Consider the following 20,455-nt stretch of genomic DNA (forward strand, 5'->3'; position numbering starts at 1 on the left):
GCCCCCAAGCACACTCAGCCCCGCCCTCTCCCCCCCCCCCCCCCCGTGTCCTTCCCCTCAGCGACTGGACCCTTCCATCCGCCAATAGCTCACAACATACGGATACCCGGAGGCCTGGGGCTCGGCCGGGCACCGAGCCGCCTCTCCCAAGCTGGTCCGTCTCACCTGCTTCTAGTCTGGCCTCCTGCAGGTCTGAGCTCTAGCAGTGTGTGGCAGTCCTCCTGAAGGGAGGTGTCTGGGTGAGCAGGGAGTGTGCCAGAGCTAGGTTTTATTTGCCTGTGACACACGTGAGGCTTGGGGTCAGCGTGCAGACACGCGCACACGTGCGTGCACACGTGTGTCGGCCCTGCCCCCAGTCAGCAGGTTCTCGGGTTCCTGTGTGTGTGCAGGGCCCTCACCCCCAGGGCTGCTGGGGCCACTGTAAGTCATGATGACCGTGGACCAGGATGCTCTAAGGAGGATGTCCTGGAAGGCGGCCTACGTGCCTTGGGGAAGGGTGGCTGTTTCCAGCGGCCGTGAAGGTGCCAATGCCTTCTCCTTTCCCTCCTCTATCAGAGCTCCGCTTTACGTGTGGATTTCCCCTGAAGGCGATGGTGCTCAGCTAAAAAGTGCAACCTCTCATCAGTGTGAGACCCGAGGACCACAGGACTTGCAGAGCGAGTCTACCAGCCTACAGATAGGAAATGGGGTTTTATTGAAGTTTCCACACGTGACTTGTGGGTGTTCCATGCACATGGACAACATTTAAGACGACACATGTTGATTCTTAGACCACCAGCTCCTGCTGTTAGTAAATATTCAATTTCCCGTCCCCCTTCCCGTTCCCAGGCAGGACAGACCGGTCGATGCCTCACTGGGCCTTGGCCATGCCGGCTGAGGAGAAGGTCCCTGGATGGCCAGTGCATGTCTAACCCCGGAGCATAGCCTGCGGCCCCACATAAGCCTGGGTCTGGCTCTCCGCTGGTCACGTGGACCCGGTTACAGTAAATCATCTGAGGTGGGGGCCCTGGCTCCAGGTGGCCTCTGAACACAGCCGCTCTGCGTCCCTGTCTGTCCAGGCCTTTTACACACACCAACTTGAGCTGCGGGACCCAAGACTAGCGGCTTCCACTCTGGCCCGCCCCCGTCTGCCCCACCCCACTCCCTGGCACCGGCCATCGAGGCCGTTGGCCCTGTGGCCTCGGTCTGTGGTGCCTCAGGAAGAAGACTTAGTGGCCTCATTTTGGGGGGGCAACGGTATCATAAAAAGGGTTGAGGAACTGAGTGCAGCAGCCGGATGGGGTTTGGGCAGAATGCCCGTCTATTGGGTGTGCAGGGTTAGGGCCCGGACAGTGTGGCCTCAGCCTGCTCGCTGACTTCCTGCTCCCTCTGTGGTTGCTCAGCCACCCAGACCTCTCTCCAAGTCTGTAGACATCAAGGGAACTGGAAGCTAGGACTGCTGCTTGTCAATTCTGGACAGAAGCGCTCGACACATTTTTATATTTTGTTAGACTAATTCTCCATTTAAACAGAAATGACTTCAAGATGATTTTCATTAAGAGGAGAATAGGATTCTGCTCCCACTAAATAAAATGCCTAGTGTCTCTGTCGCCCCGATGACCAGATCCCACAAGCCCAGCCTTCTCACTGCTCTTGGGGGAAGAGGCCTGAAGTGGCCTCATGAAGAGTCTGTTTCAGTGGTTGAGGGCCCCTCACAGAGCGCAGGTGCCCTCGAGGGGTGATGTGCCACCCCTCCTGCTATCATCTGACAGCTGTCTCTGCACTTTCCTTGGGCCAGGCCGGCTGTCCTGGTGGACAAGCAGGGAGAGGAGGCCCTGGGGCAGGAGGGGAAAAGCAGGGGCGCCCAGCAGGGGCAGGTTCCACCTGGACTGGCCGGAGTCTCACAGAAATCCTCAAAGGGCTTCTGTGCATGAGTCCTGCAGACAAGAGGGCTGCCCAAGTGGGGACCGGCCAGTGGTGGGGGTCATGCAGAGGGAGGGCCCAGCCCCCAGGTCAGGCCACCGCCTCCTGCCCAGAACTGGCATCGAGATGAGAAAACCCCCTTGATTTCTTCCCATTACAGTTGGACCCGAGTTCTGGTCAGGGGCCGTCTCTGTCTCCCTGTTCTCTTTGAAAATGGGTCTATTTGGCCAGACGACATGGCCAGACGTCATGGCAAAATGACCTACCTGCTGGAGTTTAACACTAACTGGACTTAAGACCCAGTTACAGCGTAACCCAGTCCCGTGATGGGTGAGCAGAGGCCAGCCCCATCATGTTATGGAGGATTTCTCTACGGTGCTGGCTCCAGGGGAGGCCCGAGGGCTCTGGGGAGTCTGCAGCGTGGTGGCACGCTAGATGACCGAGGTCTCTGTCTGCAGGAAGGATGGGGCACAGGAGCCCCGGTGGAGCTGCAGGGCACTCTCCGAGCCGTTCCTCGAGACGGACGAGCCGTGGAAACTGTGGTCCCGGCCGCAGGGCTGGCTCGGACACCAGCCCCGCCACTTCCTCTTCAGCTCACTCTGCACCTGCGGTGGGGCAAGGCAATGAGGAAGTGGGGGTCACACGGGGTGTGAGCTTGGAAACGTAAACTCGGGTGCCCTCGAGAGAGGCCCCCCCGGGCCGGGTCGGCCCCGACAGAAGGCGCCACCCCAACAGCGAGCTCCAGGAGGAGAGGTGACAAAACAGAAGGAACCGGGGATTTTCCTGACATCGGGTGGGGAGTCGGTACTCGGGAGTCCAGTGACAGAGGTGAAGGGTGTTTGAACTGATGGAAGGGAGAGGCATGTGGTGAGCAGGTACACAGAGCTGCAGGACAGGAAGGACGTGGGAAATGGCATTCAGCGGGCAGAGCAGGGCTCAGAGGGGCTCACGCATGGACCTTCTGATGAGATGTGGGCTGCGAACTCAGGGAGCAGGATTCTCATCTGTGTGTCCCTCCCTCCCCACTCGGCCCCATGTCCAGGGTCAAGGAGCAAGATGGTGACCATGCAGAGTGGCAGGGTCCCTCCCAACCACCCAGCCGGAGAGCCTTCCCGAGCAGGGCCGGGGGAGGCCAGGGCGACCGGCACTGCTGGTGTGGAGAGAAGGAGGCGGCCGTGGCCGTCTGGGGCACTGGGACTGCCCGACAGCAGACCTGGACCCTCGTTCAGGTGGGGGGGGGGGCACATGAGGAAATCCTGCACAAGCTGAATGTCACCTGCTGTGACAGGGCACGTACTTCACTGTTGAGAAAACAGTAGAGAACCGCCACCACCAGGCCCTGAAAATGAGAAAGGGTCGTCAGAGGCCACTCGCCAAGCTGGGGGGAGGGCACGGTCCCTTCCCAGGTGTACCTGAAACGATCCGATGCACAGTTCAAACAGTATCTGGTATTTGGAGGAGATGCCGATAGGAAACACGGCAAACACCATATAGTGCACTCCAAACAGGGGGATGAGCAGCAGAGTGGACTTGGTCAGCCTCCTGCACCGAAGAGAAGGGCGCGAGCTCAGGCCTGTGCCGGCACGTGCACGCAGGCCCACGGCCAGGGCCTCCCCCGTCTGGGCCTCGTATCTCACGGATTTAAGCGACACCCCCGCCCCCGCCACGGTCAGGGTGTGCCAACGTGGGGAGGAAAATGAACATGCCCGGGCAAGTTCTGAGGCGATGTCCCACGAGTTCGCCAACTGCGAAGCCAGCCTGAGGGGCCTTAGTGCCCCGGGGTCGGGGCCCATCACCAGCACCTGAAGGGCAGAGTTTTACTCTGGGATCAGAAGACAGACTCAGCAGGGGTGCAGCTGAGCGCAACGTGTGGCAGCAGGGCGGCGACCCACGCTCTGGGTCCCACGCGTTCTGTGGAGCACGTGCAGACCCTCTGTCCGTCACATTCCCGCCCTCCCCGGTCCGGTCAGAAAGCAGATCTTCCGCTCACTGCATCACGTGCTGGGCTCGCTCTGCCCTCCCCACAGCTGCACCTGTTGTCTGTGTCCCCGTCCCCATCCCCTGAGCAAATACAGCCTCTGTCTCCAAGCCAGTGCTTCTGGAGCCTCAGCCGCACGAGAGCCACCTGGAGGGCCAGCTCCACCTTCGGGCTGCCGGCTCTGAGGTCTGGGGTGTCATCTGAGAATCCGCATTTCTATCAGATTCCCAGAGGTGCCACGGCTGCTGACTGGGAACCCTGCTTTGAGAACCACTGCTCTGACCCGGGAACTCTCACCACAGCACGTGACCATCATGCAGGGATTCAAACAGCTCAGTCCAGCCTCCTCACTCCTATTAAATCAGGTCTCTGTGGGCAGCACTGGCCCTGGCAGTTCTGGCTGGTTCCAGTGTGTGGCCAAATTTGACCCTTGCAGCTCCAACAAGGTCTGTGTCAGGAGCATTGGGGTCAAGTCGGGGCTGGTCAAGAATGAGGGTCTTGTCCCCAGGCCAGTCAGGCCACCTGGTGATGTGCGTGCGGGTCAAGACGCCCTAATGAACACCCCGCAGCCTCATGCTGAGGGAGATGAGGGAGGAGGCCCCCCCCCCCCGACCTTCTCTAGTTCGTTGACCTTACCCAATGCTTAGAAAAAGTCATGAATTTCTTTACGTATTTTTGAGGCACATGCTTCAAAGCTAGCACCTAGAGCCTGGGATGTAAGTTCTGGAAGTTTCCATCTCTTCTGATTTCCCTCACAACAAAATACCACGTCCTGTGGCATTTACAAAAAGCAGGGTGTCTCTTATTTCATGCAATCTGCACAAACCCCAGAAGCCCGGGGTATGACCTAGGCCTCGTCGCAGAGGACGGCCCGTCAGCAAGCATTGCCCCTTCACAGCCCCAGACGTCTAACCTTACAAGGTTGCTGCCCTTAACACCTCGGTTCAGCATTAGCCTGTGGACAGAAGGCGGGGCTGTGTGGGGGCCTGTGTCCTTCAGTTCACTGTGAGACGGGAGCCTGTCTGAACGCCCTCCTGTACTATGCACCTTGGCAGCTTGCTATGATGCTTGTCTCTGGAGGGACTTCCAGCGAGGCTGGTCCTGTTCTGTTACTGCTACTGTTGTAACGATAGTTACAGAGAAGAGACATCAACATACAACCAGAGGTCAGCGTCACAGACATGCTCTGCCTTTTTTGCTATCCTGGAAAAAGAACAGATTCTATCTCCCTACTTATTTTTGTTTCTAAAATACAAGCAGGTATCTATAAGACCTACCTAATGAACACTCCCAAAGAACCCGCAGAAAAGGTCAGCATGGGAGCTAGACCAGACTGTCCCCAAATCAAAATTTCAGTTTCCGGGGCAACCGAGAACAGTCCCAGCCCTGAGCTGCAAGTGTGGGTGGGCTCCAGGACCTCCAGGTTTATCCTTCGTGGTTCAATGTGGGATCCCATCTCTAGGTCTGGCCTTTTATGCAGCCTCCTCTGACGGGCCAGGCAGAAGGAACCAAGCGGTTCCTTGGATTTCACGTGCCCCGGGGCACAAGCAGATGTATCTGTTTACCAGACTTCCCCACAATACTTACTAGTGCCGGGGACTAAATGTCTTTAAAATATTAACTCAGTTAATCTTCATACCTTAGTGACAATTACTATTATTTCCACTTTACAGATGAGGAAACTGAGGCAGAGGGCAGTGGAGTCACATCCCCAAGGCCTCTGGCTGGTATGTAAACCCAGCACCGGGCCTCTGACCACGAGAGATGCTGCCTGTCTGGCTTCTAGGTCCACTCCTGTTGTCTGAAGGGTGGAGAGGAAGGAGACACTGCGTGGGGCCACCCCCGGCCACTAGTCAGATAACCTGCCCAGGTCACACAGCTCTGGGTGGCTGAGATTCCAGACCTGGTCTACCTGATCCTGAGGCTCCCACGGGCTGGACCAACCACTCCACACCAGTGTCCACTTTATAATAGAGATGCGGGCTTTACTTTTTCTTTATAAATTCTTGATAGAAATTTATAGAAGAATCTTTACGTTCTTTTATAGTCTTCAGGCCCTCATTAATTAGCTGGATGACTGTGGGTGAGTCACTTAGCCTCTGCTCTCTTCCCCAAGATGATTACCATCTTCATGTAATTACTCAGCCAATAAACGTGAGTTACTATGAGGCCCAAGCCTGGCATTAGGTGCCAGCGTGAACCACGTGGTCTGATGGGGAGGAAGAATTAAGCATAAAACACAAATAATGTGTGGCCAAGGAGAACAGGCAGATTACAAAACAGAAAAGTGGGCAAATGCTTCGGTAAGCAAGCTCACTAGAGGATATCCATGCTGAAATGAAAGACGGAGGCTTGCCCCGAATAATAACCATGGCACCATGGCAACCGCCCCCCCCCCCTTAGAGAAGACACTGCTGAATTAGCCACGAGCACAGTCCTGCCCCTGAAGGGGGAGAACCTGGGCCATTTCTTGGTGCACAGACCCAGGACCCTAGTGTCTCTGCTCTCCATACATGCCCATCCTCCCCACTCTCGGTTTCCAGGCAGCTCAGCCCTTGGACCCACACACATACTCACCTATACTGTGACTGGTCATTGCCGCCGACGTCTGGGGACGTCAACTTCTGGAGTAAAATCCGTATAATACTAACAAAAAGGACAAAATTGACCTGCACAAATAGAGACAACATGTGGTATGTGAGGTGGGTGTGGCCAGGATGTGTCAGCCCCCCTGGGTCGTCTCCTCGCCTGGGACAGAGCTCCAGGCACCTGTCACAGAAGCTCAGGAGCCCTGCCCAGCCTGGGTCTCCCCCAAAGTTGCAGCCTTGTCTCTTGACTGCCTCGTGTCTCACAAGTGAATTTGAGATGTGAGATGTTAAAGGGAAAAGCAAGTGAGCCCTAACATTGTGACCTGGTGACTGTGACTCCCACAGGTCTCCTTCCTCACAGGGGAACGCGCAGCTCTCTCCGCTGCCCCCGCCCTCACTGAGATCTCATCCTGAAGGGGGGCGAGTCCACCTCTGCGACTGCGGGAAGGGGCCGGGCCGCTTGTGTGTGGTTCTCCAAGACCGAGTAGAACAGGGCTATTTATATTCAGTACAGGGAAAGGGGCTCCTTCTCTGCCCAAATGTGCAACCCAAGGGATAACTCATGTTTCGATACCGGAATTACTTACTATAATAGATATTAAAATTGGTGTTCGTATAACCCACCAGGGAACACTGTGGTCATTGGTATCCCAGCAACTATTGAAAAGAGAGAAGGAAAATCATGTTACCTCTGATTCATCCACAAACCAAGCACCCAAGGGTCCGTGCACTGCCTGTGGCCTCGCCCCTGACGCGTAGCTCGTGTTCATGCCAGCCAACATCAAAAAAGGGAAGTTTCTCTCCCGAAAATTAATTTCCTCTCTCTTCCCAAATGTTTTGTATTTGTATCTTTCTTAAGTTTATTTATTTTTGAGAGAGAGAGAGAGAGAGAGAGAAATAATGATCGGAGGGGTGACAGAGAGAGGGAGACACAGAATCTGAAACAGGCTCCAGGCTCTGAGCTGGCGGCACAGAGCCCAACGTGGGGCTCGAGCTCCCCAACTGCGAGATCATGACCTGAGCCGAAGTCAGATGCTCAACTCAAGCCCCCCAGGCGCCCCTGTATTTGTATCTTGAATGAAGGGTCAAAATGCCTCTGGAACAACTGAGGCAGGTACAGCTAGGAGTGTCTGTCTAGCAGGGTGTCTCCATTCTCGGTCCTCAGCGTAAGGGTGGTTCCCAGTAGGAACTAGGATGGGGTGCTTGCAAGTGTCTCCATTATTCCGTCTGTCACCCACACCCCCACAGTGGGGCTTTGCAGCCCCTCCCAGCAAGGGCAGAGACCAATCCATGCCTCTGAATCTTAGCTGGTTTTGGCAGTAGGATGTGGAGCCCTTGGAACCTGCAGGATAGAAAGGAGCCTTCCGGCTGGTGCTGCCTCAGACTCGCCAGCTCTCGGCCAACCCGGCAGGTGCCCGTGGTGTGTAAGCAAGCCGGGTTGAGGCCAGAAGAATGCCATGTGCACAGAAACACACCATGTAAACCGTGATTATGTAAGCCACTGAGTTTCAGGGCGGTTTGTTACCGGGAGTAGATAAGTGGTAAACACTGACAACCCTTTATGAGGCACAACATTCATGGGGGGGGCTGGTGGCACCTGAGTGTGGGGCCATGATCCAGCTCACTATGTATGTGAAACAGAGGAGCTTTGGGCCCTGCTCACGGTGCATTTTAGAGAACAACTATCTCAGAGAGCTGCACTCCCGCTGGCCATTTCAACCTGGTCTTCAACTGGTCACCTCTCCATACTTGGCTCCGGGCAAACAGCGCCTGCGTTTTGCTTGGTTCCCTTTTGTGAACACTGCTTCTCCTACCTGATGCTCCTCCCCTCTCTGCCTGCGTTATCCCAACCCCAGCTTCGCGCAGGACCTGGTTCAGTTCCCATCCCTCACACGCATCTTCTCCAAACACTCCCGCCCCAAACAATTCCTCCCTTGTGAAGGTCAAGGTCTTCCCCATGTTCAAATGTTCAAATGATGGCCGCGTTACTCTCCGCGTGGCTGCCACTGCAAACGCAAACCTGCCTTCCAAGCAGATAATAAGCTGCTTTCTAGTTTCCAAAGACGTAAAACGATGCCAGCAAGTAGCCAGCATAGCTCAAGAGGTATGAACGCAGCACTCACCCTGTGTCTTCTAAGGAGAGCCTGGCCGCGGTCCATGCGCCTGTGCAGATGGTGGGGATGCCTGCAGAAAGACACCAGATTCCCCCCAACCCCGCGCTAGTTAGCAGCTGTGCGCCCTCCTTCATCAGAGTCGGCAAGGACAAGCGCTTTCTGACGGAAAGATCAAGCGGAAATGCTTCAGAAGCACACAGAAGTTTATGCTCATGCCATACAAAGCAGTGGCGATACACATGTGTTTGAAAGCTGGAGCTTCTCTGGGTGGAATGCGTCACGGTGCATCGTGAGTGTGGCTACTGTGGGCTGGAGTGTGGCAATGATCGCAAGAGGTGACCCTCGCTGTGAACGTGGGTGTCTCGTGGCTTCACAGCCCTTCCAGTCCCGACTAGTGGAGGCTCCTGCCACCTGGCATGTCATTGGGACCTCCTGGTAGAGGGCTTTCTCCTCCAAGGCCCTTCTTTCTGACTTTCCCACCACCGGGGGAGCCCCAGGAGTGGGAGCTTAGAATAGCTTTAAACCAGGTTCCTGATCCCCAGAAATATGCAGGTGTTGTCTCCAGGAACCTAGTCACCCGAGAAAAGCCCGTCCTAATAGGACCTGAAGAGCATCGTACAGGGGCAGGAAAGGGTTTTCTGAACTGAGAGGTCTGCGTTTATAGATGAGAGGGGCAGGAACAGAGGCCCGGAGGGTTGCTGGGTGGGAGACAGGGTGTCGGGCACACACGGGGAGGACAGTCCTTACCCCATCCGATTAGGAGATAGGCCACGAAGCGTCGGCCGGGGGAAAATATGGCCACCAGGAGGGTGTGCAGGTACAGCCCCTCCACCAGCAGCCAGTAGAAGTTCGCCATGATGCAGTACTGGAAAAGCACCAGGCTCAGCTTGCAGCCGACCTGGAAAGTCACGGACAGAGCAAGAGAACATGTTCAGGCCATGATAAGACAGCTCACGGTGGGCAGAGGTGCTCCAGGGCACAAGCAGGCACACGTTTGTGTGACGAGCTGAGGACACCAGCACAGCAGTGTTAGAGTGAGGCCCCTGGCGTCCACAGCCCTGGGACCCAGAACTTGCTGGAAGAGAAACACGGGCAGGAGGCAGATGTCCACAGACGCCTCTGAAGGCAGCGAGCTGTGGGACTGTGGCAGTGAGCACACCCGCCAGTGCCCCCTGCCCCCCCACCCTCTGCTCACCTACCTGCCCCACTCGTCCTCACCACCCACTTGAGAGGAGACAGAAAAGTAAAGGGCAAAACAAGGGAATCCAGCAAGCCCTCACGTCCCCAGGCATTTTGAAAGAGGTTCACTGGGAAGAACCACACAGCATATAAAATAAATGTATTTTAACCTCTCAGACCTTCACATGAACGTACGGGTGTTTTAGCCTCTTGAGCAAATATGAAATTGAGGCTTTTAGTCAGTAAGTTTGTTCAAGTGTACTAAAATGATCAGGACTTCATTTCTATTCTTCTATATCTCTGCTGCCTCCCCTCCCGAATACACATGTATCCAGGTGCGACGGAGATGCACGCATACTTCCACGTGCTTATATGTATGTGTGGGTATATTTGATATATGCGTGAGTATGCCTCTATAGATGTGGATATGCTCACATACATGTGGATATACCGAGACACGCGGATGTTCTGTAGAGGAATATGCAGGTGGACACACATGTGAGGTAGATACACGTGTGCGTATGTGGATATACTGACATGCTGACCTGTGTATTTGGGGGTTGATGTGCTTACAGGAAACTCACGGTAGCCCTTCCAAGCTGGTGCCCGGGGCTGATGGGAGCGTTAACCAGGTGGCCCACTGAAGATGCCCCTGCACTCTCTCCGGTATTCCCACCCTGACCCTGTTCCGGTCTCTCTTTCCTAAGTAGGGCAAGGCTCAGCTTATCTTTGTAAGGTGCTGCACGGAGAGTAGTTGCGGCTAGTTGAGGCTGAGGGCCAGATGCCGCAGGGCCGGGAGCAGGGCTGTCACGTGGAAACCACCCACAGAATGTCATGACCCGGGTGCTGTGAGCAGAGAGGCGCATGTGGGGACGCAAGTACGGGAGCAGGGAAACTAACCGAAGTGAACTTGTGACTTCGTGCCACAGAAGTGCGTGTTCCGCGCCCACCAGACGGCAAAGCTCTGAAAAGCTGCACGTCATTGACCTCTGGGAAAGCCAAGCGGCAATGTTTGTTTCAGTTTTTAAATACACGTGCCCTCTGGTCCGCCGTCCCTCGTGACTTCCTTCTGAGGGAAGAACACGGTGCATGAAGACACGTGTGCACTGACGTCTGTGGTGCTTGTAACTCGTGGGACGATGAAATAAGGTCACGTCCACACGCTGCACTATTGTGCCACCATTCGATGTGACACACCAGGGGACTTGGAGGGTTGCCATGGTGTCCTGCCGCTTGAGGAAGAGAGACGCAGGAAAAGCCTGTTTAACTTGACTCCATTGTCTTGGTAAAACAGCGAAAACGCCGTCTCTGCCTTTCTTCTCATTTGTTCCTTGACCATCATGTACGGACAGGAGGTCTGCAGTGACAAACTCTCTGCTGACCTCCCCTTCCTGGGTGGTGGTTTCAAACTGCATCCCTCAGGGCAGAGAGCATGGCAGGAGCGCCTCCGGGACCTGCTGCAGCCCGGACAGCACACACACACACACACACACACACAGGTGCATGGGCCAAGGCCCGTCCCCTGGTCCCGGAGACTCCCACCAGTGTGCATGGCTGGAGTCAAGGGGAGCAAGCCGGGGGCTCCTGCTGAGGGTCAGCGTCCAGGCACCCACCTGGTGTTCATTGTCTCTAGACTAGACTATGCCTTTCCAGAGGCCAGACAATCGCCAGGCAAAGCCGTGCAGAGAAGGAGGCCGTGTGTGCGGAGCTGGGCGGTGGTAGGGAACTGGAGGTGGGGCACTGCCCCTGTTTGGCTTTATGATAGAACACAAGGCACTTGGCCTCGAGGCCCAACTCCCTGGAGAGAACAGGAAAAGCTGAACCCACCTCCAGGTTTTCAAAGGTAAGAGTGAGTAACACACCTCACCGTGCAGAAATATAAGGCGTGTCCCTAGTTCCTGGGAGACTTATGGCATCTGTAGTTGTTGGTTAAAAACAACAAAAAAAGAGGCTATTTAAATGTGTGAAAACACCATGAAGCAGAGGGCTACGGGGTGAACGTGGCCCTTGGCGCATATGTGGGCCTGGCACGGCAAGCGACAGAGCTGTGTGCCTGTGGTGATGTCCCCTTGTGCAGCTTCACACGTGTCCTGTGTCACAGCAGTGCCACACTAGAGGATGTGGGGCTCCCACCGCACCACGCAAAGCCCAGACCAGCAGTCCTTTCAAGCATAGATCCGAACGCGGACAGAATAAAGTCTGAAGGTACATGTGTGTTCCTGTGTGTGTGAGTCCCCCTGTGGGTGCACCCATGCTTGTGACTGTGTGTGTGCACCTGTGTCTGCACACCAGTACCTGTGTTCATGCAGGTGTGTACCTCTGTGAGCATGCATGTATATGTTTGCATGCATGTGCGTGTGCACACTCTCACTCACTCCCTTCCTCCTGACCCCGGCCATTCTGACCTGGGCCGTGGACTGGCACAGCCACTCAGGGGGCCCAGGAGCCTCCATGACGTGCAGACGCTCAGCCTCCAGCCTGAGTCTGTGCCTCCCATCCTATCCTCAGCCCCCCCTGGGGCAGCAGGCAGTGGCCAGGTCAGAACTTAGCTCTGGGCTGGGTGCATCCCTGTTCAGATGTTATGGCTTCATTGCAGAGCTCATAGTTGCCATGTACGTCCCGACCCAAGCCCTCCCTGGGGCAGGCTGCACTCAGGCTCTCAGGGAGCACCTTGGAAAGCCCGAGGGTGGGTTTTTGAGAATCCTTGTCAACTACACATGCCATCTGTTCTGGTCTCAGTGCGAATAGACTGCCTGTTCCAGCCCCCTCGGCAGCCAGGAGGAGACACACTGAGCCCAGGGGTCACTGTTACGTCCAGGGTGTGTACAGAGAGGGGCCGGTGGAGGGAGAAGCCTTCTCTTGGAAGGAAACAGACTCTGTCGGGTTCCCGGTCCTGCAAATGTCTTGAGAAACAGACTCCTGGACCTATGTGGAGGAGATGTGCCCTGGGTTCGTCCTGGGAGCATAATGTTGGTTTGATCAAACCCAGCTGAGAACAAAAACGTCCACACAAATGCAACTGTAAGAAAAGATGTTTTTTCTGTGCCTCATGCTGCGGGCTGACTGCATCTCTGACTAACTTACGCAAAACCTCCAATTCTCTGGGCACAATAAGAAGGAAGACGCAGTCCTCCTTCTCTCCTGCCTTCTCTCCTCTGTTGGCACACAGCTCAGTGGCACCGTGCTGGAGGGGTGCAGCTGGGGACTGGGCAGGGGGACCCTGTCCCCGCTCCCTCCTTCTCACACTTCAGTCCTCAGACCTGGATCCTTGGGGGATCTTTAATGCCAGAGCGTGCTGTGCACCTGTGGCTTGAGCCCTGCCTGCGGCCCCATCGAGTCCACCCGGCTGCTGGGCTTCCCTCAGCCTGTGTCCTCATTCACAAATTGCTCTCTGGAAGGTCACTGGGCACTCACCCTCGGTGTCCGTGCAAAGAGCCTTGTCCTCTAAGACTCTCGAGAAATGGCTGGGCGAGGCCCCAATTGTTGGGAATGGCGGAGGGGTCTGTGATTCCCAGTGTAGGGGCAGGCGGGGTGCGGTGGGCAATGGCAGGGCACTTGCTCCCTTCGGTCCCCGTCACTCCCCTGCCCCTCAGGAGCCCACCAGGTCTTGTCTATGTGTCTGGGAGCACGGCCCCGGGCTGGACGCCCCACCAGGGCCCAGTCCTTTAACAAGAAGCAGAGGAAGGAGGGCTTCTTCCAGCAGAGCTTTGAGGCCCCCCAGAGAAGAGAGTGGAGGTTTCTCAGCAAGAGGAGAGCCCGGACTGGCTTTGGGGCTCACCCCTTGTCACCTACGTGGGAGATTCCATGGTGGGGCGTGAGCCCCAGGGGCCCTGATGTCCCCTCAGGGGTGGGAGTTTGCTAGGTGAAGGATCTTGTGTTAATTTTATTATTACAGCAAACTCCTTTTATTAGCTCAGTCCAAGTGTGTTATGAGCTGATTATCCCCAGAAATACGTTCACCTGCAGCCTCGGAAACAGCTGATGTTCTGTGATGTTACAAAAGGCTTCACTGTCTTACAACTAATTCCAATCTGTTCAATCCAGAGCCACAGTGCCACGCAGATGAGTCCATCTGCTTGGAACTCGCAAGGAGAGCCGGCATGCTGGCTCCTTAGGAAGACAGGGGCCAGCCTCAGAGCCTGCGGTCAAATCCAGACTGAGGCACCGGAGCCCAGGGCCCTGAGGACACTGCATTGTGCGGCCGCAGAGGAAACTCAGTGGAGGGACTTGCGTATCGGAGGGCACAGTAAATGCACCAAGCACTAAAGGCCCGCCAACACCCACCACGAACACAGCCAGGGGCGAAGAGCGGCACCAGTGGTGTGCATTTCTAGAAATCATTGGCACGGCCTCCCTTGTATCAAAGAGCTGGGCCCAGGCATACTCACAGATGCGCACTGGGCTCCTAGCAAGTGCTGCAGGAGGGAGTTCATTCACCACACAGGCGCCTTCCTCCCAGCAGCCCATGGAAGCATCTATGCTCATAATCTGGGAGATTTGGGGTGAAAATAATGGCGTTGTGCATCTGCATCAGGTTTTCTAGCCCAGAGCGGCTGCTGATCACTGGAGGCAGTGCCCTTGTGTTGTTCTGCCTCTGCCTGGGCTTCAGTGCTCAAGGCCCGTGACCTCCAGCCTCTGGAGGTGCCTGGGACATTGCAGGTGCCTTTGTCATTGCAGGTGAGACAAAGGTGAGTGTGCCTTTGTCTCACCTGCCCACCTGGACCTGCTCTGAGCCCCAGCCTCTTGGCCAGGCCCCTGCGCTTCTCGGGCCTGACCCCTTGCCCTCACCAGTGCCTCAGAGACCCCTGTGTGCTGGCTATGGGACTTCATCACAGCGTGAGCTGGGGACAGAGACAAAGGGGTGGGGCAGTAAGGAGGCAAGGGCTCTGGGGCCGTTCACAAAGGCCACCCTCCCCTCAGTGACAGGATCCTGCTCACAGGGATAGCCTTACCCAGGAGGATGGCTGGTCAGGGCAGTGCAGCGTGCCTGAGCTGGAGTACAGAATATCGTCCTTGACCAACACTGAGATGGCTCTTAGGATGAAGGAGAGGAACAGGTTCAGGTGGATGTAGTTCCGGGTACAATGCAGCTTCCTGTGGTGGGGAAGGCAGGGATGAGGGGTGGGGGAGGCAGGGATGAGGGGTGGGGGAGGCAGGGATGAGGGGTGGGAGAGGCAGGGATGAGGGGCGGGAGAGGCAGGGATGAGGGGTGGGGGAGGCAGGGATGAGGGGTGGGGGAGGCAGGGATGAGGGGTGGGAGGCAGGGATAGGTGGGGGGAGGGTTAGATAATCAAACTCGGATGTTGTGAACACATTAACAATTACCTATGTGGCTTTAATCTTAAGGTTTTCTTCTTTTTGTATGGAAGTTACTGTTCCTTACTGTATATTTGGGATGTTTTCAGTTTTGCATTATGGTAACTATTTTTCTACATCAAGCTTTTCCTTTATTTTTTGATGAGCTTCTTAGGCTGGGGTTGTGAAATAGGATTTCAGGATAACACTGTAAAGCAAACGGTGCTGAGTCCGGAGCCTGCAATGGCGTGTGCCCCCTTCCAGCCGCCAAGACCCCACCTCCTCACAGCCAGTTTCCTGCGAGGCCCATAGCAGTGATCTGCCTTGGAACTCAACTTTAATGATACCTTGCTTCTCTGAAAAGTGCTCGGAACATTTTGTTTCTAATTCTCTTGTACCACTTAAATTCTGCTCTGGAGAACACTTATTTGGGCATTTGATTTGACGTGGACTCTTAATTCAGAGCCCTCAGGAAGCAAGCTTCACACAAGCGCGCTCCCACAGTCACTACTAGATCTTTAGGGTTAAGTAAAGGTGCCATTTTTTGAAGGACATTAGAAAACACACCACAGAAGTCTTGCACGAGAGGCTGGAAAGAAGCAGCTTATCTGACCACCTCCCCCCAGGGGGTCAGTGTGATTTCAGAAAGCCACCTGAGGACTCAGGATTGTGGCCAGAGTGGCCAGGACCTAGAGGGCCAAGACCCAGGTGAGAAGGGAGACACCGAGATGCACCCTACGTCCTCCCTCCGCCTCGGGTCTCCTCATGTGAGGTAGCTACCCACACAAGGTGTGCCGTGCTGGGTGAGAGGCCAAGGGATGAGGCCAAAGCAGTGGCTAAGGAAGTAAGGCTGGGAAGAAATGTTAGCAATCTCTCGCACTGAGCAACGGCTACTGGGATTCAGGGTCTGCAGGAACAGAGGCGCTCCTGGGCTTTAATTAGAAACCCCGGAAGAGCTATGGTCTAGGAACTATGACAAACCAGAAACAACAGACTTCCCAAAGCTTGAGACATGGTCTCAAATCAGCTCAACCCCCGAGTGGCTTAGGGTGATCTGCCCATCTTGCTAGAAAAATTAAATCCTCTCTGTAGCAAGATATCACCCAAAGCCTCTACAATTTAATTATTTGTAATTTCAAAAATGAATTACAAGGCGTGCCGGGAACAGGAGCTAATGATCAAATTCAACAAAAACCCCAGGGAATAGAAGGAGATTCAGATACTGGCATTTTAAGACATGCACTGTCTTGCTCAGATTTACATAGTCAAGAAAACTGATGAAGAGGTAGAGAATTGTATTAAAGAACGGAATTGATTATAACAATCAAATGGAACACTGAAAACTCAGAAAGAACCCTGAAATGAACAAATAGCTGAGTCTGATGTTAGATCAGACGTAGTACATGAGAATACTCTGAATTAGAAAACATATCAGTGGAGTAAGTACAGATTAAAGCACAGACAAAATGAGGGAAAGCACAGAAAAAGTGTAGGAAATATAAGGGAAAATGGTGAAAACCCCGAACCCATGACAATACGGTTTGGGAAGAAACAGGAGACAAAAAAGGAAGAAGCAATATTTAAAGAATACTAGGTAAGAATTTTGGGAAACTAGTAAAACCCAGTAACAGATTAAAGGAATGTTATTAACCCCGAGAAGGAGAAATACCAAGGAAACCGCATTAAGTCCCATGATGGTGCAGCTGCTGAAAACCCGAGACCAAACAAAACCCTCGAGGCGTCCGGGGAAAACGACACATCCCTTCAGTGCAGCAGCAGTGAGACTGGCAGCTGACTTTAAAAAGAAAAACGAGGCTCATGTTTAATGTGATGACAGAAAATAGTTGCCGATAAGGAATTCAACACTCTTGAAAATATTCTCAAATGAAGGCAAAATTAAGGCGATCTCAGGCAATCAAAAACCATGAGGAGTCATTGCTGGCAGGCCTGTGCTGACAGATACCGAAGGGGGTCGTCAGGCAGAAGGGGAAGGACCCCAGGTGGGGACACGAAATACAGGAAGGAACTCGGGGAAGATGAAGACGTCTCTAAATAGATACTGACTCTAAATGATGGCAACTATAATGACCTATGGCCTTAAAATAGACGTCGGATTAAAATACAGTACAAAACACAAAAGGCATGGGTGGGGGTAAGTGGAATTAAAATGTTGTAAAGTCTCGAATTGATGGGGAAGTGGTAAAAATAGCAATTGGAGGTTAACTCCTAGGAGACAAGGATGCGTGTTGCAATTTTGGGGTGATGCCTAGAAGAAGAACAGAATGTATAACAATCTTAAAGGGAAAAATTAATAAAAATATTCAACAAATTAAAGGAAATAGGTAATGCGTGTGAAAGCCTGCTCCTCGCGGGAACAGCTCTCCTGGAAAGCGGCCTCTTTGCCCCACGTTGTCCTGTGCCCACTGCCCCTCGGGCTGGCTGCATTCACTCATCTCTCAAACCACCGTTCTCTCTTCCCTTCCCTTCCCTTCCCTTCCCTTCCCTTCCCTTCCCTTCCCTTCTCTTCCCTCCCCTCCCCTTCCTTCCCCTCCCCTCCCCTCCCTTCCCTCCCCCCCCTTCCCTTCCCCTCCCTTCCCCTCCCTTCCCTTCCCCCTCTCCTCCCCTCCCCTCCCTTCCCTTCCCCCTCCCTTCCCCTCCCCTCCCTTCCCTTCCCCTCCCTTCCCTTCCCCTTCCTTCTCTTCCCTTCCCCTCCCCTCCTCTCGTTCCCTCCCCCTTCCCTCCCCTTCCCTTCCCCTCCCCTCCCCCCTTCTCTCCTTCCCTCTCCTTCCCTTCCCCTCTCCTCTCCTCTCCTCTCCTCTCCTCTCCTCTCCTCTCCTCTTCTTTTTTCTCCTTCTCACTCTCTGTCACCCATGACTTTCCCCTGAGTGCAGTGGGGGGTTTATCGCTGTCACTCAGAGATGAACACACACTAAATCCAAATAAATCACATTTGCTGAGTTTCTTAGCTGAGTCCTTTACCCCTCAGCGCTCAGTGTAACATTTCACTTCCGAGTATGGATCTGCACTGGATGAAGGGTGGAGCGGAGACCGTGGCCTCCAGAGAAGCCGCGCTGGAGCCCGCTCAGGCTCGGCGGCTAGAACGGAACCCCAACAACTCCCGAGGGTGGAGGGAGGGGCGGGCGGTGGCGCATCTGTCCAGTTCTGCAAGCTGGGTGCTCGGCACCTCTGTGGGCTGCCCTCCTCTCTCGGGTAGGATGGGGACAGCAGTGGCACTTCCCTGCCTGAGCTAACGTAAGGACTGAGTTAATAAACACCTATAGAGTGTGTGGTGTGGTCTGTGTTAGCAACCGGCGCGGTTACTCCTGGGCTCGTGGGATTGGAGCTGCTTTGTCAAGTGCCTGGACCTCACACGCACTCAAAGACGGTGGCTGCGACGACCACCCAGCGAATCCCACGCAAAACTAGGTCGTGTGTTTGTTATTCAAGTCTATGCTGCACTTTGGACTTGGCGTAGGAGATACGTCGCGCCGTGTCTGTGTGTGTAAAAGAAGAACATGGTTACTTCATGCTTTCTTAGCTACGAGGCCACTATGAACAGCAAGTGTTCCACGACTGGAAGTAATTCTGTTTCCTGAGTGGTATTACTGGGTCGGAAATGGAGTTATTTTTACAGTCGGGAGTTTGAAATCGACACTTGTGGCATGGGACACATAAGCACAGCTGACAGATGGAGGCAGCAGCGTAAGCGCCTCTGTGGCCCAAGGTGGAGGCGGACCTGAGGGCTTGCACATCAGCTCTGGACACTTTTCCTGGCGGCCGTGACACTCCGAACCAGCAGCAGAATGACACCGAAGCAGACATGTCCTTTCCTAACCAAGTGTCACCAGTGGGTGACTAACGAGGTCCATGTATAAAAGACTGTTTGATACTCATGATGCCGTCTGAGATTCTCTTAAGGACCCACATCCACATTTGCAACACTTCCAAAATGCCATTAGGCTGGCTAATTCAGTATGTCATGTATCACAAATCTGAGAGAAATCGCCAATGCCACGGATACGGATTGTTCAACATGGGAACTCTTTAAACATAAGCTGAAATTCCTCTAGTTCAAGTTACCCTTATCGAGTCACCAGCTTACCTCCCTACATTTTTCCTTTCTTTTTCTTTAATCTTTAACCATTTGAAGATTTAAAAATACATAATAAAATACGAAAGATAGAACAGATATCAATGTTGCACCAGAGTTGTTCCTTTTCTTTTCAGAACTAGAATATGATGGTGACTACCCCACACGGTTCTGGATTAAAGGTACTGACGTACTCTTTCTGAGAATTACTACCCTCTAGATATGTTTGAGATGCCTGAAAAAAATAAACGACTTTATTACATTTGAAGGGATTCTCAACTGTGTTCTTCATCAGTTTTCACTTGTTTACTTCCAAGTATGGATCTCCTAATGGGCTGTCTGTTAGTTTCTAAAATATTCCATTTGTTTTATCTTTGATTTTATCTGAATACTGGCCAACGTTTGAACTAATTTGTGTGAAGATAAATAAGATTAAATCCTTGTTAAAATAAGTGGGATATCATCCAGTTTATTTAGTGCTAGTGACACTCAAGCTTTTCGAGCCAGAAGTTTCTGTTCTGAAACCAAAGCCTCTAACTCTAACCCTGACCAACCAGCTGTATACAGTGTATGTTGTTAGTTACTGAAAAGACCTACCAGCGGTTCAGGTCGGGGGGAACTCTAACCTCACCAGCATATGAATAACGCAAAATTTAGAGTGCTGACTGCATGCCACAGAGCTTCACTAGCACCCACACTTTACAGGTCATAGACAAGTTAAGTAATTTGTCCAAGGTCATACAGCTACTAAGAGACTGACCCAGGATTTGAACCCAGGCAGTCTGACCCCTGCTTTCATATTCTTGACCACAGTGTAGTGTCTCTTAATAAAACACTGATGCCCCAAATGTAGCTGCTTTCTGAGTAGCAAGGGCGAGATCACATTGCTTCTATATTTTCAAAAGATTTGCACGATGGCTAACATTCAGTAAACAGCAGTTGAACTGAATTCTTGTCCAAAGGCAGTATTATCTCTTTATATAAGAAATGCAGAATAGTTAAATAAAAATGTAAATATTAGCATCATATTTCACACAAGCATTCCCCGAGGGAGTTTTACTGATTTAACACACAGAGAGAGGGCTTGGAGGCAGTGACCTTCTGTCCTCCTCTGATGGGCCTAGACGGCTTAAATGGACAATGTCTGGTCTCTTACTGCAGAACTGCTCATTTCTGATACTTACCTGAAGAGGCAAAGAATTATGCTTCCGGTTGTCAGGGAAATCAGGGAGACACTGTGGCCCAGCGTGTAAATGGCTTTCACCAGAACGTAAAATGCAATCTGCAAAGAAAGAAAAACACACATGTG

At 53.5% G+C, this 20,455-nt stretch overlaps 1 protein-coding gene across 1 annotated transcript in view; it reads right to left on the reverse strand.

Moving 5' to 3' along the window:
* Positions 1–505: 505 nt before the first annotated feature.
* The window catches only part of VIPR2 (vasoactive intestinal peptide receptor 2), a 70,028-nt gene continuing 50,078 nt past the window's right edge, over positions 506–20,455 (reverse strand). Inside the window, exons 5-13 of the mRNA XM_042976783.1 lie at positions 20,331–20,428; positions 14,714–14,855; positions 9,330–9,480; positions 8,592–8,652; positions 7,056–7,125; positions 6,458–6,549; positions 3,315–3,444; positions 3,200–3,241; positions 506–2,507 (exon numbers count right to left, since the gene is read on the reverse strand). Of these exons, the coding sequence (XP_042832717.1) occupies positions 2,334–2,507; positions 3,200–3,241; positions 3,315–3,444; positions 6,458–6,549; positions 7,056–7,125; positions 8,592–8,652; positions 9,330–9,480; positions 14,714–14,855; positions 20,331–20,428 (960 nt within the window). The 3' untranslated portion in view covers positions 506–2,333. The remainder of the gene's footprint in view (positions 2,508–3,199; positions 3,242–3,314; positions 3,445–6,457; positions 6,550–7,055; positions 7,126–8,591; positions 8,653–9,329; positions 9,481–14,713; positions 14,856–20,330; positions 20,429–20,455) is intronic.

This window comes from Panthera tigris, chromosome A2, assembly GCF_018350195.1.
Source record: "Panthera tigris isolate Pti1 chromosome A2, P.tigris_Pti1_mat1.1, whole genome shotgun sequence".
Lineage (NCBI taxonomy): Eukaryota > Metazoa > Chordata > Mammalia > Carnivora > Felidae > Panthera > Panthera tigris.